General features: G+C 39.9%; 2 protein-coding genes across 4 annotated transcripts in view; one reads left to right on the plus strand and one right to left on the minus strand.

Annotated features, from left to right (window-relative positions):
- Positions 1 to 1,251: 1,251 nt before the first annotated feature.
- The window catches only part of ASIC5 (acid sensing ion channel subunit family member 5), a 62,929-nt gene continuing 38,162 nt past the window's right edge, over positions 1,252 to 26,018 (plus strand). Inside the window, exons 1-2 of one of the 2 annotated variants that reach the window (XM_039913712.1) lie at positions 1,252 to 1,524; positions 1,821 to 1,913. In XM_039913712.1, coding sequence (XP_039769646.1) covers positions 1,476 to 1,524; positions 1,821 to 1,913 — 142 coding nt within the window. In that variant the 5' untranslated portion in view covers positions 1,252 to 1,475. Of the gene's footprint in view, positions 1,525 to 1,820; positions 1,914 to 26,018 lie in introns of those variants that run through there. The other variant, XM_029076515.2, reaches the window with a different exon arrangement.
- On the minus strand, positions 7,528 to 23,616 carry TDO2 (tryptophan 2,3-dioxygenase). 2 transcript variants are annotated; one of them, XM_007673059.3, is made up of 12 exons: positions 23,536 to 23,616; positions 23,167 to 23,260; positions 21,999 to 22,089; positions 21,136 to 21,206; positions 18,843 to 18,970; positions 16,090 to 16,276; positions 15,266 to 15,373; positions 13,006 to 13,117; positions 11,299 to 11,356; positions 10,465 to 10,544; positions 9,850 to 9,940; positions 7,528 to 8,065 (listed from the first exon to the last, which is right to left on the minus strand). In XM_007673059.3, exons 1-12 carry the CDS (start codon positions 23,568 to 23,570, stop codon positions 7,912 to 7,914), a joined length of 1,209 nt encoding a protein of 402 aa, XP_007671249.1. In that variant the 5' UTR covers positions 23,571 to 23,616; the 3' UTR covers positions 7,528 to 7,911. The 2 variants fall into 2 exon arrangements, with proteins under 2 accessions (XP_007671249.1, XP_028932352.1); XM_029076519.2 differs by lacking the exons at positions 21,136 to 21,206; positions 23,536 to 23,616.

The following is a 26,018-nucleotide window of genomic DNA, read 5'->3' on the forward strand; positions in this document are numbered from 1 at the left end:
GATTTTTAGGGGGAGAGGATGCAGGCGTTAAGACCAATGAAGATGTAGATGCGGAAGTCTAACCGTGATATGGCAAGAACTTAGAGTAGGATGGTAGTCATTTTGGTGGAGAGGAAGAGACAGATCGGGGGGTTGTTGCGTAGGAAGAATTGACAGGATTTGATAGTTAAAAGTTGAAGAAGAGTGAGGAGTCAAGGGTAACACCAAGATTTTGGGCTTCAGAGACAGAGAGGATGATTGGTGTTAATGATTGAGATGGAAAAATTAAGAGAAGGAATAGATGTAAAGGGAAAGATGAGTAGCTCTATTTTAACCAGGTTGTTTGAGGTGCTGGTGGGACTTCCAAGTGGAGTTGTCCTGAAGGCACGAGGTGATACAGGATTGCAGTTTAAATGAGAAGTGAGGGCTACAAAGCTAGATTTGGGAGTCATAGAAGGGATAGCTGAAAACGTGGGAGTGGATGACTCCCTGAGAGAGCAAGTATACAGAAAGATGATTAGGGGGATCCAGAACTGTGCCTTGCAGAAGGCCCACATTAAGAGGATGAGAAGCAGAAAAAGAACCAGTGAAAAAAATTGAGAAGGAGCCATCAGAGTGGTACAAGCAGAACCATGTCAGTAAAACCCCAATCTGATAAGAATTTCAAGGGGGAGGACAACTATTGGTGGTAATAATAATGTTGGTATTTGTTAAGTGCTATGTGCAGAGCGCTGGGGTTCTAAGAGCTGGAGTAGATACAGGGTCATCAGGTGGTCCCATGTGAGGCTCACAGTCTTCATCCCCATTTTACAGATGAGGTAGCTGAGGTACAGAGAAGTTAAGTGACTTGCCCACGGTCACACAGCTGACAAGTGGTAGAGCCAGGATTCGAACCCATGACCGCTGACTCCCAAACCCGGGCTCTTTCCACCGAGCCATGCTGCTTCTCTGTACAGGTGGTCAATGTACAGCAATGAAAGTTGTTGGTGATGATTCCTGTTAGTCTACAGAACTATCTACTAGATTGAGAATAGGGTCTTTTTTTTTTTCAGGCATCAATTTGTTTATCCCTTCCTAGTGTTGTACCTTCTTTATATGCATCTCCTAAATCAGTTCATACAAGGGAAAGAGCTGTTTGAAAATTATGAAACGAAAGTTAACATAGCCCAAATCTTTCTTATCAGTGTGAACATTAGCAACCTCATTTTTTAAGTTAACAAAAAGGAACCTGATAACCAGGACTGTTTGTTGCATTTCCTCATTTTAAGGCTCAGAAACATTAGCTTGATCACATGGAGCCAGTAGCTTTGCTCTGTATGTTTTCTGATTGGCCTAAGAATCCACATGATGGACAGCTGATTCCCAAGGATAATGGGCAACCCCGGACTTGCTCTCTCACTGGACTTTCAGGGTGTTGGATGGTTTGAGGTTTCCAAGACCAATAATAAGGCAAAGGGTTGGAAAGGCCCAGAATGTTTTAAGTTAGCCAAGTGGACATGCTGACTGACATATCTCCTGGATTCCTTACACGTACTCTGGACCCTGGTGAGTGCTTGGAATGAGGTTTACTCCGTGAAGAAATGTGACTGAATTATTTTCAAAGGCAAATTTCTCTCTCCAAGGTCTGCTTGTCTTATATAGGCTCGACCATTAAGTATTATGAGAATATCCTATAAGGTCTAGTTTATTCTAGCATTTTACCTGCTACATCGTCAATTGTATTGATTCTAAGTCTTGGTAATTGTGACAGTGAATACATTTCCAACCAGGTTTGACCAAATTTTCAGAATTCCAACCTATTCTCTGACTACACAGTTGATGGAGGTCTTCTTTATCTGCAGGTAGCGTTCCATACTGGATTGTACGGAACTCTTGGGGCTCTTCATGGGGAGTAAATGGTTATGCCCATGTTAAGATGGGTGCCAATATTTGTGGTAAGTCCCTTTTTTATGGCATTTTTTAAAGACTTACTATGTACCATGTGTACTAACAGCTGGGGTAGATACAAGCTAATCACAGTCCTTGTCCCACATGGGGCTCACAGTCTTAAGCTCCATTTTGCAGATGAGCTATCTTAGGCACAGAAAAGTAAAATGACTTGCCCCAGGTCATGCAGCAGACAAGTGGGAGAGCTGGGATTAGAAACAAAGTCCCAAGTTTTCAAGTCCTTCTAAAATGTGAAAGATATTTCAGGGTTATACAAGCATATTACATGGATAAATTGAAGCCATGATACCCTTTGGTTGTTTTAACTTAGTATTTCAGGGAAAAGGATTTTAGAGGCTTGAATCATCAGAATAATGCTAAATTACTTGGATGATTTGTTTCACCTCTGTTATCCACATAATTTACTAGTGAAAACTGGACCTATGTTTCAGGGCAGGTGCTATATGTGCATGTAATGATTTGGAAAATCATATAGTTTTAAACATTCAGCTATATTTCAAAAATAGATTGTTGTGGAAGTAGAGAATAAGATATATTCAAAAGTGTATTTCTGTCAAGAATTAAAAATACATCAGAAAGATCACAAAGACAATGGACCTCTCCTTAAACCAGGCCTAGCCCATGTAAAGCCAGTAGACATGACTGCGGCTCGCACAATATATATGAAAGGCTCACTGTGACTCACCTCAGCCATGAGACTCTCCAACTCCCTGCAGGGTAACGGGTTCTGAAAGGGTAAAGCACTTCACAGATTCAAGAATAATATTAACAGTTAAAGAGAATTGTTTGCATCTGGATGTGAAATTTTATTGCTCTTCAGCTGTATTGTGCATTCCCAAGCTCTTAGTACAATGCTCAGTAGAGGGTGAGTGCTCAGTAAATACCACCGATTGATTGATTGAGGACTGAAACTAGTTTCAGGTGACACCAAATTCCACCTAAATGGAACGTAGAGGTGAACTGTTTCTGAGTGCATTGAGACCTTCTAGAAACCTGATTCTCACAAGAATTGCTCTTTTGTTGGTTTGTATTGGTCCATCTAAAATTGCATAATAAATTTGTGAGATGCCCTCAGCCTTAAAGCAAACATTTATTCTAAAATGAGCCTGTTTGATGGACCCTTTCCCAAGGTTTCTGTAGCCTTATAGAGGTGGAAAGATCCACAAAACCTCATTACAACCTGCCCTCCACCTCAAATCAGCTCACATAAGTCAGGGGTCTAATCTCAGTTCTTGGACAGCTGTTCCGACCTATCGGTTTTGAAATTTGGTAGGAAGGGGGATAGAGGGAGAAGGGCAGGTCTCCACAGCCCTGGTCTTTGCTATGAATAAAAGAGAAAATTGTTTTTAATATTGGCTTAATATCTTTGTTTCTGAAGGTAAATTTGAGGGAAGGACACATTTGATCATAAAAGAAACTCACTTCAGCTGAACGTTTATCTTACGTAGCTTTGTTCTTATGATTATCATCATATGTGAAACATTTATATTAGTGGCTATCCCATCCCCATTCCCAGACTGTAAGCTCATTATAGGCAGGGAATGAGTGTTTGTTGTTATATTGTACTCTCCAAGTGCTTAGTACAGTGCTTTGCACACAAGTAAGCACTCAATCAATACAACTGAACGAGTGAATGAACGAACCAAAACTTTTCATGACTTCTTTCTCTTTAGGCATTGCTGATTCAGTTTCAGCTGTGTTAGTGTGACCTGTGGCCAGCAGGCTGAAAGTGCAAATAGAAGGCCTTTGCTCTGCTATTTCACTTTGTTTCTTCATGGAGCTTTATCCTCCTCCAGACATAATCATCATCAAATAGTTTGGAGCATCCGGGTGTGCTGATTGTACTAGAAAACATTAGTATTTGTAAGTAGAAAATTTCTCTGGAGAGAAATAACTGAGTTCAAGGGGAGAAACAACAGCTTTTGCAGCATCAAACCAGATGTTTGATGGGGAAGTGGAAATGATTTTTGCCTGTCAACTATCACCTTTCTCATCCTATCACCTTCATGGGGTAGGAAGGTAAGAAAGGTGAATTAAAGGGAGAAAATGCCATTTTGATTTGGCCATTCATGTAGACAGTACTTGACTCTGAGGAACCTGGGGAGTTTTGAAGCTACTCTTCACCCCTAGGGGTGGTCTAGTTAAAAGGACCCAAGTAAGAAAGCCAAGACTGCAAATGGTTTACAGTGAAACAGTCATTCAGAAGAAATCCTCCTCTAGATTCTATGCTTGTTGTGGGCAGGGAACCTACCAAATCTCTTTTATTGCACTCTCCCAAGTACTTAGTACAGTGCTCTGCACATAGTAAGTGCTCAATAAATACCATTGGTTGAAAACACAAAGTGGCTTGTTGGGGGTCAGAGCTAAACTGCCTAAAACCCAAAATATTTAATGTAAGAGAGATTGGGTACAATCCTCTGAAAAGTGGATTGGGCCTGGAAAGATTTCTCAAATTGAATATCTACTATTCCATCTCTTCTTTACCTCTGACAGTTTCCCCCATTTTTTCTGTCTTGTCCTTTCACATGATTCCCATTCTGTTATCCCGATGAATCATCTCTTCTTAAATGTACAACCTCTATCTTTTCCTGACCAGTCTCATTTCTATTCTTCATTACATTCCTTCATACACAAACTCCACTGTGTCTAGGTCTTTTCTATTTAATTTTTCTTATTTTTTGGTATCTACACCTCTGGTATTTCTCTCTTCTTGTTCTCTTCTCACCTCATTCTTTGTCTTCAACTCCCTTCTCCTCTAGTTTTTGCTCCTCACCTCTCTTAAACTTCAAGCCATAATCAGGTTTCCTTGCCCTTCTTTCATTTTTCACCTTGGCATCTTTTTTTTTGGTCTCGACGCCCGTGTTCTGCCTCCTCATTACTCACCCAAATGATTCCCACCTGCTGTTCCCTCATTGCTCTTCTGCTCCAGCAATTTGTCTCTTGTGCCAGCTGTCATTCCCTCTACTTGTTTGTCTGCCTGGCTGAGCAGCTTTGATTTAGCATAGGAGCAGGGACAGAGAATTTCACTGGTGGGAAGAAAGCATCACGCACCATTTCTTACCATCCATTGCCGAGTTGGGTTAGCGGCTGCTTCAGCCCTGAGAAAGTGTCTAGGCCAGATCCAGATCGGTTTAACTGAAAACCTCTAGTAGGAGAAAGGAAAAAAAAATGAAGACACACATCTATTTACGTGCATTACATGCTTTAGGTGAACTGTTATAAGACAAGGTTTTGCAAGTAACAGTAACATCCAACAACTGTTTATGTTAACCCCTTCCTCTTTTACTGTACACTGAAATCAATAATCAAAAATCATTAGCAGATAAGCCCTTACATTACTGTGTTAAACACAAACAAAATTCTGTATCTAGACCTAAGGACCTGTTTGTTTGGTCACTCACTATTTCTGATGATTGATTTTTTCTTATCCATGTGATTTCTATAACAATATCAACTCATAACAAGTTCATTTAACAAAGAAAATCCTATTTTCTAACAATTATCTTTATAATTAAAAGAATGTACCAATCTCTTTTGTGTAATTTTCATTCCTAAAGTGTAAGGAGGTAGAAACAGTATAATTACACATAAGTTGCTAGAAAGCCAAAGAATCTTCATCTTAAGAATTCTTAGCTTCTGGAATATCCTATTCCAAATGAGGCTCTCAAAGGACGTAGCCTACATTGATAAGTCCTTTAAACACTTTGCAGTTTTCTGTCTCTATTGTACATGGAAAATAAATATTTTTTTTGAAATGAGTGCAGGATAGAAAAGGCAAAGGAAGGTGAAGCACTAAATTCATATTGTCTCTTTTTTTATGGTATTTGTTAAGTACTTATTGTGTGCCAGGCACAGACCTAAGCTCTGGGGTAGATACAAGCTACTCAGGTTGGACACAGTCCTTGTCCCACATGGGTCTTGCAATCTTAATGCCATTTTACAAATGTGGTAACTGAGGCACAGAGAAGTTAAGTGACTTGACCAAGCTCACACAGCAGGCATGTCAGAGCCAGGTTTACAACCCAGATCTTTCAGGCTTCCAGGTTGGTGCTTTTTCCATTAGGTCACAGTGCTTCTCACGTATTAGTTTACACCAATTTCCAAATGATTGAGATTAAAGTGTTTAATTTACTTTATTATTCTCTTTTCTTTGCTAGAATAGCATTTCCTCCAGACTTTCCTTTGTTCCAAATGAATGGTGGACTCTTCAATAACTTTAGAACTGCATTCCCTGTTGTTTAGGCAGTAGTGAGTGGTCAGACATAGGCTAGGAGCAGAAAGAAATTTTCTCGGATTCAGAGAGTGGTAGTGAAATGGAACCTAGTCCTAAATCCTCACGTCACTTGATAACCACTTTAGTGTTCCAAACCATCACATTGCCTGGCTTTGGGGAACGGTTTCAAAACCTACTGAAGACTTATAAAACCCATGCCAGGGAGGGCTAAATCAAGAGCGGGACTAACTGGGAGGGATCAGAGCTGTGGGGGGGCCTTTCTGTTTCCTTGGTTCAGCTGAGCTGTGATAGCACCAGGGGCCTGAGGATTTGCTGAGTTCAGGTACCACACAAATCCTATGCACCTCCCATGCCTATCATCTGTCTCAAAAGAACTTCCTTTTACCCTCTCTAACTTAATCCGTTAGGTTTTGACATTGCAATTCTCACCCAAACCTAAGGCGTGACCGTGACCTAATGGAAAGAGCATGGGCCTGGGAGTCAAAGAACCTGGATTCTAATCCTAGTTCCACCAATTGCTTGCTGTGTTACCTTGGTCAAGTCACTTCTCTGTCTCTCAGTTTCCTCAACTGTAAAATGGGGACTAAATCTTACTCCCTCCTAATTAGACATAAGCCCCATGTGGGACCCGGACTGTATCCAACCCGGTAAGCTTGTCTCGATTCCAGTGCTTGACATGTAGTAACTGCTTAACAAATACCATAAAAAATAGGTAGTAGAAAAAGTAGCGATTATGGGGAAAAGCCACAGGTGATAATGGCATAAGTTCAATTACATAAAAGAGTAGAAATTTTAGGTCTCCATTTGCAGGTAGAGTCTTCAGCCCCAGACTTCCAACCCCTAAAATTTTCGACCGAATGACTAAAGAATTCTGTCTCTCTGTATTTGGGTGTTCCTACAATTTACCAATGAATGGCATCCTTTTGAATTCTACGGGAACAGCACCCATACACAAAACTATATCATACACAAGACTACCGTTAACACTTAATGTACTCTCCCAAGCTCTTACTATAGTGCTCTGCACCCAGTAAGCACTCAATAAATACCATTGATGATGATGATAAGGATATGCTTAGTGACCTTGCAAGAGACAACATTGACAGAGGATGGACATTAGCCATTTATCTACATCCTCCAGCTGAACCCGTAGGTTATCATTTCAGGGCAGGGGTAATGACCGCTGATGTGTTCAAATGACAATATTACATAATACTTTCCCCAGAGAGAAGTTTAACTACTTCCAGTCTGAACTACAGAGGAACTAAGTGGGAAGGACCTCATGACCCCCCATTTTTAATCCAGAAGGCGCTAAAACCTAGTTTTACCTCATTCCAAAATGGGAGGCACATGGAAGAAAAGAGGAATTGTTTTAATATTTTAATGACAAAGTCAAGTGCTTTGCAAGGTATTTAAAAGATTCAATACAATGACAACTTTATAAAAGGTTTATACAATGGCATACTTATATATCTATTAAGACGCAATAATTTTACAGGTAAAATTTCCTATGTACAAGGTGCAAATTTAACTGACATAATCTTTTAAAAATCCATACATCATTACTAAATTGAGGTAACCAAGTTATTTTGGGAATTTTTATTGGTGGGTTTCTAATGCAACATTGCTCTGCACAAATATACACATATACACACACACACGCACGTACAATGTAACATTTGAAGATACTTGCAGATTTTAATCGGTTGGAACAACCAAAAGTTCATTATATACATACTTCAAAGATGGTTTTATTCAGAGTCATCACTGCTGAAGTAGGAACTGTCACAATATTCAGCCATGTAAAGGAATTTATGAATGATCGGGTTCATCCTTGGTATCCAGTGCCTTGGCACTAGATATGTGGAAAGGTTAAATAGATCCACAAATACCTTGTATCTGTCACTGGAGGAAAAAAACGATGCAATACAAGTTTAATGATTTAAATAGGGTGAACCAAAAGAGGTAATAAGAACTGATTCTCAAAATGTCTATTGACTTCCTAGTCCACTGTCGCTCCACACAACTGAAACTGTGCAGTAGGTCTTTCACCACTAAGCCCAAGTTTCCCATTCTTATAGCAGTGATTGATGACTGAGGTCAGGGAATATTATCTCCTCCCTTGTTCCACCATTAAGTGGGTGACTGTTCATTTCTCTAGATCCGTTACAAAGGAGATGGATATATGTCACTTGCCAACTCTCAAGAGGTTCTGAAAGATTAATGTCCAAACAGATTGCTGAGTTCCTCCCAAGGAGTATGTAAACTCCTGTGGGCAGGGAGTGTGTCTACCAACTCACTGTATTGTACTCTCTCAACCACTTAGTACAGTGCTCTGCACATAGGAGGCTGTCAATACATACCATTGATCGACTGGTATGTATAATTTCCCTTTTTGGTAGGTGGAAAGTGGCTCCTACCAATAGCACAAGTGAATGCCATTGCCCCTTACCTGACGATGAAATATTAATTTCAGAACTCAGATTTGTTTGTTTGCTACCTATATGACATATGACTGTTTCACACAACGATTTCAACCCACAACAAACAATTTAAAGGCTTATTATCCAGTTTGTAGATTGACAATAGCCTGCCCTCCTCTTCCTTAGCCTATCCTCTGGGTCAACTTTTGGCCATTTTGTTCCTTAGTTGCACTTAATTTAGAGAGTAACAGTCTGCAGAGGAAAAAAATATTCCACATTGTAAATTCAAAATCAAACACAAATGATGGAAACTTCTCATCCGCCTTTATAAAAACAAAAATTCTGGAATTTGTAACCATAGTTTCTATTTTACTATAGATTTTAGATTATCAACATATTTTAATGCTCTGTGGGTTTTTTATTTGTTCCTCCATCACTAAAGAGCCTTGAGACTTGGCTGCGTTTTTGAAATCTTTGGAAATGAAATAAAGATTTCAGCTTCTCTAATAGAGATAACAGTGACAATAAGCCCGTTTCTACGGTGAGCCAACACCAGTAAAATTATCTTTGGAAGTGCAGTGGCGTGGACAAGTGGAAAAAGCCAGAGCCTGGAAGTCAGAGGACATGGGTTCTATTCCTAGCTCTGCCGCTTGCTTACCATGTGACGTCAGGGAAGTTACTTAACTTCTCTGTGACAGTTTCCTCAACTGTCAAATGGGGATTCAATACGTGTTCTACCTCCCACTTGGACTGGAAGCTGCATGTGAGTCAGAAATTGTGTCCAACCTGATTAATTTATGTCTACCCCAGTACTTAGAACTGTGCTCGGTACATAGTAAAAGCTTAACAAATGCCATAACTAAATGTTTAAAAAGTGAACTGAGCCCTTGTTAAACCTTTCAGGGTCCAGACTAGCAATAGCTTGGGAGAACTCATTAATCAACTGGGACTTCAGAATAGGCCACCAGACCATCAGACCAGGCCCAACATTGATAAATTCCACTTGTGATGGAGTTTTCCTTGCCAGATGATTTCCAAGAATTTCTTTTAAATTAATAAATGATAGCCCTCTTAAGAGGCACTGTGTCTTTTTATAGTTCTCTGAAAAGTAACAAGTCTAAGTGAGATTTGTGTTGAGAAATTGTTAGTTTCTGCCAAAAGGTCTCGAGAGAACTAGTGAATCTCTCCCCTTTGCTCCCCTCTTCTCCCTGCATTGTTTTCCAAGTTCAGCTCAGGAAACTAAAAAGGATCATTTATGACACTTACCTCACCGTTGAGCGTAAATAATGGTAGCCAGACGATCCTCCAGTACCTGCTTTGCTACCAATCATTCGGTGCACCATACACACGTGGTTATCTACATAAATGCATTCAGTTCAGTAAGTTATTTTCTTCCCCTTCATTAATGACCCCAAATGTTAAAAACAAGGCATTGTTGCTCATTTAATGCCAGACAACCAGAGGGCTTCACATTCTCATATAATACAACCACATCAGAAATATATGCTCCCAGACCTGTAAGATTTTTATTTTGCTTCAAGCCTGCACCAATGAAACATGTGGGACCTCAAACATACACATACATATAATCTCCCCAGCACGCTCCTTCCAAAATGGTGAAATTCTATTTGTTCTAAAAGAACTCCTTAGTTGTATCTTATATACTAATGAGATAATCACTTTTCTCAGACACAAAACATATATTTTTCTCTTTAATTCATAAAAGAATCACTAAAAGGTTACAATAGGCTCCATACCTATATTAGGCACCACTCTGAACCAGTTAAGGCATTAGAAGGACAAGGTCCAGCCAGGTGAGTATTTTTTGTAAGTGTGGTTTTTGCAGACACAGAAGAATTGGAAATACTGAAGTGAACTTACATCTCCATTTTGTCATGAGGGTATCTATGTCCATAAGGTAAGTAAGCAGCTGGAAGGGAACCTGGAATCTTGGCTCTTCTCTGAAAGCAAATTAACAGGGTACTCAGAGAGAGGCTAGTAGTGCAGACTCTCAACATTTTTCATAGTTGGTTAAAAACTCACAGGAATGACACTAGAAGTGATGCTCAAAATATTGTAGGGAACAGCTATCGATACCATCATTAGTTGCCGTGACTGAATTTCTTTTTACCCCACCCTCTCCTCACCTTCCATCTCACTCCCCAAACTGGTGGAGTTAGATACTGGCAACATGCCTGGAATATTGAATGTATTTCAATATCGATCATGTATTTTAGAGTTTTTGGACAGGGCCAAGTGGGATTTCTCTTTACTTTGACTCCTGAGCCATGCGAACTGATAGAGCATGACGGTTTCCAAATTATCCAGTACAGTAATCACACTGCTTTACTGAATTCCCAAAATTTAACTACAGTTTCAGTTCCACGGCTCCATGTGAAACAATGAAAAAAAGTCATTTTTTTGAAAACACAAGGGGCATTTTAACAGCCGCATTTCACTTTTTGAAAGAAACATTTGACTTCCTATTTATCATAAGTAATTGCCAGGTCCTGTTGAAGCCTAAAGGAATCAATTTAGGATGAATTAGGCCACTTTTACCATTTCAGGGCAAATCAAGTTATGTAGGAAATTTGGAATCTCTATTTGAATGCCGCAACTTTCCACAAGACTCCTGCTTCTGATAGCTCTGTCATTAGTAATGTCAGTATCAGCATTTACAATTTAGCCTGGTAGGGTGCCTAAATATTTCCTTACCTGTAAAAGTAAATCATTAGTGCACCCTGCAAGGCTTTGTATGATAGGCGTCTTTCACCTGGCAGAGACAATGAATATAACTTTAGTGATGATAAATCAGATAAGACGCAAGGTATATAGACGGTGGCTTATTTTAAAAATCAAATTTTCTGGAAAAAGTGAAAATTATCCCAACTTTAATACCCATTTGGTAACCTACCATTATTTTTTAAAAGCTTTGATTAAAAAAAGAGGAATGACAAAATATCTGCTGCAAAGAATCGTATGCATTATCAAAGTCATTATAGTTGAAAAATACATCATTATTACCTTTCATGAATAGTAGTCTACTATTTTTTTTTCCTAGAAAATTATTTCAAGCCTAATTGCTCCATCGAATACGGTCAAAAAGGGGTATTGAAAGAAATTGTGTTTGGAATAGAACTCATCCAGTAATTGTCACTTTCCACTGTTTTGATTTTCTAAGGAGGATCCCCTGGAGATACCAGGAATTTATTTTAATTTCTGTCTCCTCCACTGGACCAGAAGCTCCTTGAAGGCAGGGAACTTGTTTATTAACTTTACTGTACTCTCTAAGTGCTTAGAGAAGCAGCGTGGCTTAGTGGAAAGAGCCCGGGCTTGGGAGCCAGAGGTCATGGGTTTGAATACTGGCTCTGCCACTTGCCAACTGTGTGACTTTGGGCAAGTCACTTAACTTCTCTGGGCCTCAGTTCCCTCATCTGTAAAATGGGGATTAAGACTGTGAGCCTCATATGGGACAACCTGATTACCCTGTATCTACCCCAGCACTTACAAGAGTGATCTGCACATAGTAAGCGCTTAACAAATACCAATATTATTATTATTATTAGTTTGATTATTTTGGTATTTGTGTCAAACACTATTCTAAGCCCTGGGGTAGATACAAGTTTATCAGGATGAACTCAGTTCCTGTCCCCCGTGGGGCTCACAGTCTAAGTAGGAGGGAGAACGGGTATTGAATCCCCAGTTTGCAGTTGAGGAAACTGAGGCACACAGACATTAAGTGACTTACTCAAGGACATACAGCAGGCAAATGCCAGAGCTGGGATTAGTAGTGTTCTTTGCCAAGTAGGCAATCAATAAATACTTTTGATTAATTGATAGTGGCCAAACAAGACAGAATTTTCACAGAGAAATGGGATTAAGAGTTGTTCACTGGATTGAAGGGGAAATGAGAGGAAGGGGGACAATAAGACATTTCAACTCTTAATTGTTTAATAAACATTCTTCAAGATATTGACCTTCTGGTCAAGATATTGAAATAATTTATTGTGATCTATACCTAGGATCAATTTAAGAAGGAAAATTTATCTCTCTTAATTTTTCTTCTATAGGCATGTCTATTTTAATAATGTTGGTATTTGTTAAGCGCTTACTATGCGCCGAGCACTGTTCTAAGCGCTGGGGTAGACACAGGGGAATCAGGATGTCCCACGTGGGGCTCACAGTCTTAATCCCCCTTTTACAGATGAGGTAACTGAGGCACAGAGAAGTTAAGTGACTTGCCCACAGTCACACAGCTGACAAGTGGCGGAGTGGGATTCGAACTCATGACCTCTGACTCCAAAGCCCGTGCTCTTTCCACTGAGTCACCCTGCTTCTCTATATCCCAAAGTTACTTTTGATTTAGTTTATTACAATGGAACTGTTCCAGGAAAGACACCTGCAGAACTGGGAGAAGCTCACCTTTACTCAGAAGATGCTCGTGACGTTTCTCATCAAACAAGGACAGTAGCACTTCTTTCTGTTTTTGAAGTTCAGCCAGTTGGTCTTCTTTTTCCTCTGATTCTTCTTCAGTCTTTGAAAAAGGAAATATTTTTAACAAAATTAACCCACTCAGATTTTACTCTGGGGAGCTTTTTGGGGGCCATGAATCAATCAATGGTATTTAGCGAGTGCCTACTGAATGTTAGTTACCGGATTTACAACCTAACAAAAATGTTCCCTCCCCTCAAGAAGCTCAAAATCTAAAAGGGGAGAAAATACAAAAATTTCAAATAGTGTATTTAGAAGGATAGATTAGGTAGTAGTTTGTGAATATGGGGATGAAATAGTTTACACATACACACTCACACACACACACATACTCTGAATTGGGTTCTAATCCCAGCTTTGCTGCTTGTTGGCAGTGTGACTTTGGATAAGTCACATAACTTCTCTACCTCAGTTTCCTCAAATGTAAAATGAAGAATAATAATCTGTTCTCCCTCCCATTTAGGACTAAGAGCCTTATGTAGGTCAGGGACTGTGACTGGCATGATTATCCTCTACTTATCCCAGTACTAAACAAATGCAATCATTAATTTTTGTAAAATACACATCTAGGAATGGGTATCACTGTAGTCTTGTCAATTACTCAGGAAAGGCATCCTATATGTGGTGGGATGTTTGGAGGGTTTTCTAAACTCAGCTATGCCACTTGTCTGCTGTGTGACCTTGGGCAAGTCACTTAACTTCTCTGTGCCTCAGTGTTCTCGTTTGTAAAATAGGGGTTAAGGCTGTGAGCCCCTGATTAATTTGTTTCTGCCCCAGTGCTTAATACAGGTACAGCTCTGGTACATAGAGCTTAACAAATACCATTAAAAAAAGAGTTGGTGGAGAACTATGAAGCCAACTTTTAGAGGTTTTTGGTTAATGCAGAAGGAAATGAGAAGATGTTGAAAGTTTTGGATGGGTGGAAAGATGTGTGGGAGGGAGACCCTTCAGAAAGATTATTTGTGTCTTATCAAGTAGGAAAGATTGGAGCTGGAGACAGGGAGGCAAGGGAAGAGAATAATCTAATACAGATTTAACAAGAGTTTGGACAAGGGTGGACGCGATTTTAGTGAAGAGGGAGAAATGGATTCGGGATGTTATGTGACCTCTTAGGGAGGCATCACTGTTCACATAGAGAATACTAAGTGAATTCAGGAGAAACAGTTTTCCCTGCACATCGTAAGTGTATATATTAATTGGAGATTACTTCTTATGAGGAGGGCCCCATGACAAATCATTTTGATGTTCCACCAGCTATATTTTAAATTTAATAATCGCTCTTTTGGCAAAAATATTATTTGCTAAAAATGACTTTTTTCAAAGTGCCTATAGATTCTCTGAAATCACATCAAAACTAGCTGTCAGGAAACAACAACTTGCAAATGTAATATTCGAAATAACCTGATAAAAAGTTGAATGTGACACTGGATGCGTTACATTTCATCTGAATATAAGCACTCAATTTCATATATTATTGCCTAGGATATTTCCACCCACACTTTTTCTTATCAATTTTGGCATCTAAATTTAAGTTATCTGGCATGGTAATTCATGTTTTGCCCCAGTGGAAAGAATGCTGCTCTGGATAACGGGAGACTTGGGTTCTAATACCAATTCTGCTGTAACATGGACAAAGACCGCACGTGCACTTTGCAACTACTCAATCGTATTTACTGAGTGCTTACTGTGTGCAGAGAACTGTACTAAGTCTTTGTAATGTGCTACACATCCTACTTGCAGAGCGTGTCCCAGAAGGAACTTAATTGGTTGTCACACCACACAAGCCATTAGCATTATAATCAATTCCTCTGTGCACGTTCTCAGCCCTGAACTTTGAAGCCCCAAAACTCATCTCTCACTCCTAGCAGGGTACTCAGTCATCTTCCCAACATAGTTATCACCCCAGTTGGAGCAATTGGGGTTATTCCATTAGAACAGAAAGTATTACCCTAATGTCAAATGGGAATTGGAGCTACCCCGGTTATACAAAGGCACAAGACTGTGCTTGCAATGTTTCATTTATACCACTGTAATTCTGTTATTTTCTATAAAAAAAGCTTCTTAAAAATCAGGAGGGAGCCTTCAAGCTGATGGATTTGAGCAATAGGAATTGTAATGGAAACAGAAAACGGTTAACGGTTAAGATAGGATGCAATCAATTTCTTCTTACGGTACTTCCTAGGATACCTACCCGAAGCATTATGAATTCTTCTTCAAGACCTTTGATGGTATTTTTTTCAAATTTCCCCCAGAAGTTAAATCCTTGCGGTTCCAGTCCCGGTGTTCTTTCCAACCATGCCTTAAAGTAAAGTCAAATCTTATACATTTGTGTCTTCCATATACAATTAATTTCTACAGAATTTGAGATAGCTGTAAATAGTCCATTCTGTATGCTACATGAAAAATAGATTACCAAAAGAACACTTAAATTTCTTACTTCATATTCCCTCTCAATCTCTCAAAGAATTGAACTGTCCAAATAGATTTCATCCAGGGTAAACATCACCTGATAATTCCGTTTCATTTATTTCCGAAAACAGGGACAAGTAAAGGAAAAATTCTGAATCTGAGTTTTGGCTCATTACACTGAGCAACATTAAAAACAAGGTCATATTAAAATTGCTTGAAGTCTCTTTATCATCTAGAGGTACACTGTCATGGTTTGTTGTCATTTTGGTTTGAAGAAGAACACAACTGTAACTCTGATATTCTAGTATGTGAACTTTTAAAAACTAATAGAAAGCATTTCTTTTTTACAATACCGATTAACATTACTCAGATCAGTATGGCTTAATTCTTTAAGATAAGTGGGAAAATATTAGTGACCATAATAAGCTTTGGTGATATCCCCCAAGTTTTCTACAGAAACTATATCATGTATTATTCAGAAAAGTAATTGGGTTGTGGTATGGAATTATGTGACCCTAAACAGAGGAGTTTTCACTAAGAAGACAAACTACCTCACAGGCTCTTGAATTAATCTTTAAATTCTAATTAGAAAAAAAAAGGATGTACCTCCACCAGCCGTAGGAGCGTTGGTTCCTGCTCGGACTTAAGGAGCAGTTCATTTTCTTCTCCTTTGAAGTTATCCCGGTAATGTCTTCTGTTATAGGGGACTCTCAGACTTTGAAGAACCCCTATTTTATTTTCTAATAGTCGAAACTGCAGACTCTGAAATCCTGATGCTGGAGACAAGTAATCCCTTAGAGAATCAATGAAAAGGAATGAGAGAGAAACAAAATGATGAGTTATTGTGGGAAGTGTTGAAATTAGCTACCCTGAAGAACTTTAAGAACAGGAGAGAGAGCTATTTATCTGCCCCAGAAGGAGGGGAGGCATCTTTCCTCCTGAAATCTTGAGAAGCAACGTGGTCTAATGGATAGAGAATGGGCTGGGAGTCAGAAGGACCTGGGTTCTAATCCCAACTCCGCCATTTGGCTGCTGTGTGACCTTAGGCAAGTCACTTCATTTCTCTGGGCCTCAGTTACCTTATCTGTAAAATGGAGATTAAGACTGTGAGCCCCATGAGGGACAGGGACTCTGTCCCTGATTAATTTATACCCCAGATCTTAGTACAGTGCCTGGCACATAGTAAGCACTTATCAAATATCATAAAAAAATCCTTTCCAGCAAGTCAATGAATCTTCTGGTTTGAACAATGTACTTCTAAAGTGCAAAGGAACTATTTTGTGAAGCTAATGGGGTGGCCTCATGGCATTTACTGAGTGGGAGAAGGGAAGGAATTCTGACAAGAATGTGGGAATGGGCTGGAGAAATGGCCCCTGGCTTGTAGAAATGGTCCATGTCCCCCAAAGGGACTGCCCTTACCTCCCTTCCCTGACAAAATGCCACGTGACTCAAGATAAATAATCCAAGTGGCAGATTGTGAGTTGAAATGCTGGTATGCTGGTTCCTTTCTAGGTCTGATCTCATACAGGGCCATACTTGGAAGTCAGAATTGGGCAATTACCTAGTGCGTTCAGAATTATCAAGATAATCTGGAAAAATTGCCCAAATATTTAGACTTGCAATCTACACTGCTCCAAATTTGCTTTCAGTCTCTACACTTAATTATTTTTGTAGATATGGCCATTGATTATAGCCTTTTACTTGCCATTCAATCTCTTATTGGATCTACACTAATCATTTCTTACTTTCCTACACAGTTTCTTCAATAGATAGTTCAATTTGGGGTATGATTCAGGTTAAGTCTGACATCCAGCATTTAACCCACTCCTTCATTTAAATCTCATTCTCTGTCTTTGGCTGTGTTCATATCACAATCCATTAAGAAAACACTTGCCACTATTTCTGCCTTTGGATGGTTTTAAAATATATAGGTCCAGTAGACCCAATCTAGGGTGGCAAAGTTAAAATGATTTGCGTGTGCTGTGTCACCCTCCCATCTTCTACTCCTCCCCACTTCCCCAGCATGCGACACTCATGAATCTACTACTTTAAGCAGCACTATCCAGCACTTTCTGCTCTTCAAACCCTCCCTCACCCCCGCCACTGTTGAGGATGCCTCTGTAAGGCCCATGCTGGTCCGACTGCCTTTCAGGCCACCATCTTCCTTGGTGCCAAAACCATACACACTGTGAACACTGCTGTGGGCCTGCAAGTCTCAGGGCAGTCCCCAAACTCCAAATAAGCTGCAGTGTGATATATCAGACCACCGGCAACCCGAGTCCTGCATACTCCAAAGACAACCAATAAGTTCCTATGAGGAATCTACGTCATGACCTCACCCTTATCTTAGAGGGGGAGCCGTGTGGCTTAGTGGAAAGACCACAGGCCTGGGAGTCAGAGGACCTGGGTTCTAGTCTTGCTGTACCAGTTAACTGCTGTGTGACTTTGGACAAGCCATTTAATTTCTCTATATCCAGTTGTCTCATCTGCAAAATGGGGATTCAATATCTGTTCGTCGTCCCCCTTAGACTCTGAGTCCCATGTGGGACCTGATTATCTCGTATCTATTCCAGTACTTATTACAGTGCTTGTCACAGAGTAAGCGTTTAACAAATCTTATTATTATTATTATTATTATGATCATCTCCAAGAATCCAACCTTTCATTTTGAAGATCAACAAACTTGCTTGGAATTGCTACAACTCTTAAGCCTGAGGTGGTGGTAATAATATTAATAAAAATAATGGTATGTGTTGAATGCTCACTATGTGCCCATTACTGTACTAATCACTGTGGTAGGTACAAAATACTGGAGCTCACAGTATAAGTAGGAGGGAGAACGACTATCAAATCCCCATTTTGCAGATGAGGAAACTGAAGCTCAGAAACGTTAAATGACTTGCTCAAGGTCATACAGCAGATAAGTGGCAGAGCTGGGATTAGCACCCAGCTCCTCTGACTCCCAGGCCCGTACCTTTTCCACTAGGCCATGCTGTTTCTCTAAGATCTTCTGATTAGCTTCTTCACTGTTTTCAAACTGCCATATAGATTCATATTGGAGATGATAAGTATGCCATTAAGATTTCTACAGGTAAAATGCTCCAACCACCTTCTCATGAAAGGCTAAGATTTCCAAAGGCCTTGAGAGCATTGATTCTATTAATTCTGCAAAAGCTTGCAATTAATTAGTGGCAATTATTGAGCACTTATTGCATTTAGAAAAATTCCCTAGAGTACGGTGGCAAAGGCATCCATTAAGATGGCAGCTCTCTTGCATTTTCTCACCTCATTTCCCCTCCCTCTCTTTCTGCAAGGTAATAAATCCAAATACCCACCGAGTTGAATATTCCAATCCATACCTAAAATCATAGAAGTCCAAGGCTGTCATGGTTTCCAATACAGTAAACTGTTCTACCAGTAATTTAAGGATCACTGAGACTCGGTGCATCCGCGTCACAACTTTAAGCATGTTCCTTTCATCTCTCACCTATTGGTTTAAAAAAAAAGAAAAGAACATGCCAAACATTCACTTTCTATAAGACTTATATTGGAATAGTAGCAATAATGGGCTTCCTGGGAAAAATCCCTTCAGCATCAACATGAATACCAACTTCTTCCATCTCTCCAAATCTCTGACACATCAGGCCGTCAATAACCCAGTAACTTGCTTTTGGACCCTTCGACAACTCATTTGGCCCTGCTGCCCAAATATCTGTGTTCTGAAGAACAAATCCAAACCTTTTTGGCTAACACCTCTCGTTTTCAAAAAATGTCACATACAGATAAAGAAACTGAAATGAAGTTCGCCCCCAAAACCTATGCAAAAATTTCTGCTTGAATTATCTAAATCCAGAATGCATACATTTATTGAGTTTTAGAACCCAATATAATGTGTACCATTTCAGCATAAGGTCCAAGGGGAGATGAGTCTAAAATGGACCCTACTTGGGAAGGGGAAGCTCTTTCTTTATTATCCTCACAGGGCTGAGGGAAAGAAACCTCAAAGCCAAGCAGGACTGGGGGAATGAGTTCTCTCCTCCATTAGTCCCTTACAATAAAGCCCTGGTTTAATTTGAGGGCTCAATGGAAGCCTGACTGGCACTGTAAAATTTGGAGTATGGCCTGCAAACCCCAATTTTTTTTTTAATTTCTCCAGGTAATATCAACTTTTAAAAAATCAGTCAATACCTCCAACTCTGTCCTTCTGTGAATTGTTTTGAGATGGTGGTGCTACAGAGCATTCTGGGACACATACTCCTTTCTTTCTAGTATTCGGTACTGACTGCTGCCAGAAGGCACTTAATCCCAGAAGTTATTGCAGCTCCACCATCTCTGGGGATCTGTTGTGCTTGCTGCCTCAGCCTGGCCCAAATCTATTTCTGAGGCTTCCTATGGAACAACTGGCTCAAGACTCAATCAATCCCATTCAGAACTCTACTTAGTGGCTCTGATTTTACTCTAACTTGCAGGGCCACATTTCTAGAGATTCAGACTGTTGTCAAGAGGTCCCTCTGAATTTGAATCTGTTCCTGATTCAATTCCACACCACTTGGAATTAGAGAACTTGGTACTCACCCCTTCCTCCCTTCTCCCCAGTAGCACTTATGTATATAATTTTAAACATTGTTGCTTACCCCTGCTAGTAACTTTACTGTCTTTTAGTGTCTTTCTCCCTTACTAGATTGTAAATCCTTTGAGGGCAGGGATGGTGTCTACTTATTCCACTGTATTGTCCCAAGCATTGAGTACAGGGTTCTGCACGCAGTAGGCCTAAATACTATTGATCAATTGAATGAGGTCCCTTTGCACATGGCAGTTTGATATATGATTGATATTTGTTGAAAAGAAACCATACAGCTGTGGAAAATACTAGTAGATGGAACTGCTCTGCAGAAGCGAAAGGGAACAAATCAATTCAAGAACAGCAGAGAATTTGACCTAGGCCTCTACTTTGCTACCATTCAATCAGTGGAATTCATTGAGTGCTTACTGTGCGTAAACCCTACTAAGCACTAGGGAGAGTACAATATAACAGCATTGCTAGATATCACTAAACGCTTGGGAGAGAACAATACAATAGAATTGGTAGAAATAAACCCTGCCCTTTGAGGAGCTTACAATCTATTTATTACTTATAACTTATTACTATATATTATTTAGTACTTCTGGGTCGTACAAAGGACCTTAGGGACCTTGACATAGGGCGACTTTTACAGCTGCCTAATTCACAGGAAGTAGCTAGGGCCCTATGAGAATCTCATTCAAAAAGTGATCTTTATCGGTTAACTCGGTTAATGTTCCTGTCCTTGGTTTCAGTAGCATACCCACTAGGGAGGGACCAAGATTTACATTAGATTTTATGAAAGAACTGAATCTCTTCTTGCTACACTGTAATCTAAACGTAATGCAAGAAAATGTAACTTATTACAACTCTACTGAACTCTTCTGAACACAGTATAATGCTTGGCACACAGTAAGTGCTCAATAAATACCAAAGATTGGTACTCTCCCAAATGCTTAGTATAAAGCTTTGCACATAGTAAGCGTTCAATAAATACTATTGAATGAATAATGTAATTCTTATTATTAATAATAACGATCCCTCACCCATGGTCACTAAATGTACATCCACGGTGTAAGAACACTACTTACATGGCCATTTTGAAAAATCTCACGGACAGAATCCAACTCCCACAGTATTTGTTTAAACCAGAGTTCATATGCTGTAATAAGAAGACCTTGGTCACTGGTAAAGTCATCATCCTCTCCCTGGATATTTTCAGAAAATGAAAATCTAGAGGTGCAGCACAGTCCAGTAGTTTAGAACATGCCCAAGAGGTAGGAAATGGCAGTTACAAATAAATTGTAACTTGATTCATATCCAAGGCCACAGCCAAAGAGATGCGGGTCCTGAGGCAGAAAGTGAATGGGGGATGGGAGACAAGATGGGGACGGAGGTGCTTGTGTCTCAAGTTTGCCTTAAGAATGTAAAATGAGATTACAAAAATGAAGCAGCAGGTCAATGACCTACATTTTGACTTGTTTTATGCTTTCATAGTATGAATTCATTGAGACCCTGGGCCTGGAATCCAACCCCCTCACTTTACTAGGGAAAAGACTGGTTCACTTTTACACTCTTTTGCCTCAAAAGGTAACCCCACCCAGCCAATATTTCAAAAAAATAGTAGAAGGCGTTTTCCAATCTAATGCTGGGAAGCCGTGCGGCCTAGTGGATAGGGCACAGGTCTGAAAGTTGGACGGGCCTGGGTTCTAATCCCAGCTCTGCAAATTGTCTGCTGTGTGACCTTGGTTATGTCACTTCGCTTCTCTGTGACTCAGTTACCTCACCTGTAAAATTGGGAATAAGACTATGAGCCCCATGTGGGAGATGGACTGAGTCCAATCCGATCAGCTTGTATCTATTCCAGCACTCAATACAGTGCCTGGCATATAGTTAGCACTTGACATATACTATAAAAAACAAAAATAATAAAAAAAAACCCTCTGCAACTTACCTTGATGGGTAATGATAAAAAGATGCTCATCATGGATCTTATTTCCTTTATTTTCACTTTGTAGTTCTTGAGCATTCAGTATTTTTTCCAGCTTTAAAAGAAAGATTAAGGGAATCACTTCAGTGTGCCCAAATTTGCCTTGGGATAGGTTTGTCAGGAGAAGGGGTGAGAAGGTAGCCAGAGGGGAGTATTTGCAAGACATAATGTCAGTTGTAAGGGATTGACATTTTATACTGCTTAATTAATTAGCTTATGGTGATTAGAGAGTGATCAGCCCCAGGAACTAGGCTATCTAGATTTGAACTGTTGTTGCTTGGATTGAAAGCATAACAACCTGTACCATTTTTCCTAAAGAAACATCTTGAAAATGTCTGAGTTTCATCCACTCATGCAGGGAGAACCAAAATCTTGTAAATTTAGCGCTCGCCACAAAATAGTGGAAATAGAGTTGATATTGCTCACCCAACATATTCTTGAATACCTCATTTGCAAACATTCCTGTTGCTTTTTTTATTATTCAAATGTTTTGAAAACTTGGGCTGACACTTCAACAGTGACAACAAAAATATTAAGACATTTCTCAATATTGAAGGCTGAACCTTAATGCCATTATCAGTAGTTGGTATATTCAGAAGGCCTTCTTCACACAACTTGTGCAATGCCAGTGGAATGGGCTGTATTTCTGCTCCTTTTGTAACCTTCAGCTCAAAGCCATAAGTCCCTTATTGCCTAACAGTTTGCCCGGGAACAACTATCCCCCCAGGATCTAAATGAGTTCTGCACTTCCATTCTGGCAGATTCTCGATTTGGCCTGAAGGCTCGGCTGCTTTTTTTTTTTTCCGAAAAGATGCTTTCATGTCGCTGATGCTTAATGTCAATTCCCACAGCTCTGTGGGATCAGTGGGATAGACTGTTTTGTATTTGTTTTCTAATTTCAGATTTTCACGTTAGTCAATTTAATAAAGTTGGAATAAATAAAATGTGTCTGGAAGGTGACTCTGTGTAGATGAAATTGAATCCTGGAGTGGAAGAGGAGCAAGCCCCAATAGAATAAAGTGAGGAATGGCTCAAAACTCTATTCTGGGTTTGGATGGCCGCTGGAGGCAGAGGAGAAAATAGCAAGTCACACATAGGCTTTGCAGTAAAATACTTCAATCTTGCCACTTACGTGAAGGTAGCTGCCATAGATAATGCCTCCTTTACTGGCTTTATTCACACCTTTCTGAGATTTGTCTTCCTCACAGTCTTCTAAGTACAGCTTACTAAAAGCATATATAAGGATCAAATGAGAAAAAAACAGATGAGAACTTATGATGAGAGATTCAAACAGTAATCTTTTAAAATTCAACCACTGCTAGGGTTTGCAGTGTGTTGGTTGAACAAGGGAAGTGAAACAGACAGAAGAAAATCTAAAAACTTATTGATGCAGAAATTCTGATGGGTATCTTTTAGCTACCATGGAGTTAATTCACAGAATCACATACAGAAATTGGCTACAAAGCCTAGCTCTATGTGATCAATGTAAATCTCCACTTACCCTGTCTTATTTCCTAAGAAAGGGCAGCCACTCATGATGATGTCTCAGTCAGATAAGTCTCTGATAAGTAGGTCTACGTTTCCTCATTGACTTTCCCAGATAGACTCCAACTGCCTTTTATACACTCTGCTTACATCACGCTAACCAATCACCTTCTTATTTACTCCATTTGCCCAATGCTGCTGGTTCAATAATAATTACAGAAGCTGAACTGACTCAACTTCAGGATGGATTTGTTTTGACGGCAGTTTATTTCAAACTTGCAGTCACTCTCCCTGCCTTCAAAGCCTTCTTGAAGGCACATCTCCTCTAAGAGGCCTTCCCTGACTAAGCCTTCATTTCCTCTTCTCCTATTCCCTTCTGTACACATGTCCATATCTGCAATTTATTTATTAAATTAATGCCTGTCTCCCTCTCTAGACTGTAAGCTCGTTGTGGGCAGAAATGGGTCTGTTTATGTATTCTCCCAAGCCTAGTACAGTGCTTTGCATACAGTAAGGGTTCAATAAATATGAACTTCTTTGCTGCCCTTGCAAATGGATTTGTACCCTTTATCCACCCCTCCCTCAGCTCCACAGCACTTATGTACATACCTGCAATTTATTTATTTATATTAATGTCTGTCTCCCCTTCGAGACTATAAACTCACTGTGGGCAGGGAACATGTCTAGCAACTCTGTACAGTGTACTCTCCCAAGCGCTTAGTACAGTGCTCTGCATATAGTAAACACTCAATAAATAGGACTGATTGATGGATTGATTCAAACAGTGAAGGTATTGTTTCAGATTATACTGCTTTGGGGGGGAGATACGAAAGAGCATTCAGTGAAGTTTTCTCCTGACTCTTTTCCCTGAGCAGCTAACAAGAAAAATGGGGAATGATCCCCACTTAGAAATTATATATACCAGTGCCAAAACCCAGAATTATATATAGAGGGAAGGATGTGGGAGACATGAAAATTCAGAATGGGAACTCTTGAAGCAAGAGTCTTTTTTAAAAAAAATTGTATTTATTAAGCGCTTAATATGTGCCAGGGAATGTACAAAGTGCTGGGTAGATACAAGCTAATCAGATTGCACACAGCCCTTGTCCCACATGGGGCTCACAGTCTTAATTCCAATTATACAGATGAGGTAATGGGGTCCCAGAGATGTTAAGCAAGTTGCCCAAGGTCACACAGCAGACAAGAATCCGGGTCCTTCTGACTCCCAGACCGGTGCTCTTTCCACTAGACCATGTTGCTTCTTGAGTCATTCTTCGGAGTCATTCTTTAGTTTCTTCGGATTGAGGAAAGTGGGATGTGAGTCTAGGCACCCCCTCTCCCGTCCCACCCCCTCAGCACTGTACTCGTCTGCTCAGTTGTATATATCTTCATCACCCTACTTATTTTGTTTAATGAGATGTACATCACCCTGATTCTATTTATTTGCCATTGTTTTTATGAGATGTTCTTCCCCTTGACTCTATTTATTGCCATTGTTCTTGTCTGCCTGTCTTCCCCGATTAGACTGTAAACCCGTCGAAGGGCAGGGACTGTCTCTATCTGTTGCCGATTTATACATTCCAAGCGCTTAGTACAGTGCTCTGCACATAGTAAGCGCTCAATAAATGCTATTGAATGAATGAATGAATAAGTCATTGGACGAGAACCAGGTACCCTATTAGCCAAAGGAATCCCCTAGATCAAACGACCAAAAATATCTAACAGGGTGGATTTTCTTGAATTATCAGAGCAATAGATGTCACAGGTTGTAATAAAATTGGTCTCAAGAAATGATGTACAAGAGAAAACGGTATGTAGACCTAAGTTCTTGCCAGTTAATGACAAGTAACAAACCTCGACTAAAACAATTGCCTCCAAAATCGCTGTAATAGCTAAATGAATTCTAACTTCCTTCTATTTTTGCTCTATTCACCCACAGAGTTACACATTCTAGAATGTAGCAGGATTAACAATGTTGGTATTTGTAAGCGCTTACTATATGCAGAGCACAGTTCTAAGCGCTGGGGTAAATACAGGGTCATCAGGTTGTCCCATGTGAGGCTCACAATCTAAATACCCATTTTACAGATGAGGTAACTGAGGCACAGAGAAGTGAAGTGACTTGCCACAGTCACACAGCTGACAAGTGGCAGAGGTGGGAGGTATCCAGAGTCTGTAGGAAGACAAGCGTTTATGTGGGATTCTCACACTTGATAGTGAAGCTGGAGAATGAGAAATAAGCTCATAACTATCCATTAAGTTCCCCCATTGGATCTGTATTCTCAAGAGAGGAGCAGCATGGCCTAATGGATAGAGCACAGGACTGAGAGTCAGCAGGATCTGGGATCTAATCCTGGCTCTACCACATGTCTGCTGTGTGACCTTGGGCAAATCACTTAACTTCTCTGTGCCTCAATTACCTTATGTGTAAAATGAGGATTAAGATTGTGAGCCCCATGTAGGACAGGGACTGTATCCAACACAATTTGCTTTTATTCC

Source organism: Ornithorhynchus anatinus, chromosome 12 (genome assembly GCF_004115215.2).
Source record: "Ornithorhynchus anatinus isolate Pmale09 chromosome 12, mOrnAna1.pri.v4, whole genome shotgun sequence".
Lineage (NCBI taxonomy): Eukaryota > Metazoa > Chordata > Mammalia > Monotremata > Ornithorhynchidae > Ornithorhynchus > Ornithorhynchus anatinus.

Coding starts and splice junctions, on each gene's coding strand:
- TDO2 (XM_007673059.3), bottom strand. CDS start 23,570: ATGAGTGGCTGCCCTTTCTTAGGAAATAAGACAGG. Junction 21,207..21,998: donor TTTTATCATTACCCATCAAG/GTAAGTTGCAGA, acceptor TTCTTATTACAG/CATATGAACTCTGGTTTAAA. Junction 16,277..18,842: donor TTGGACTTCTATGATTTTAG/GTATGGATTGGA, acceptor TGATTCTCTAAG/GGATTACTTGTCTCCAGCAT.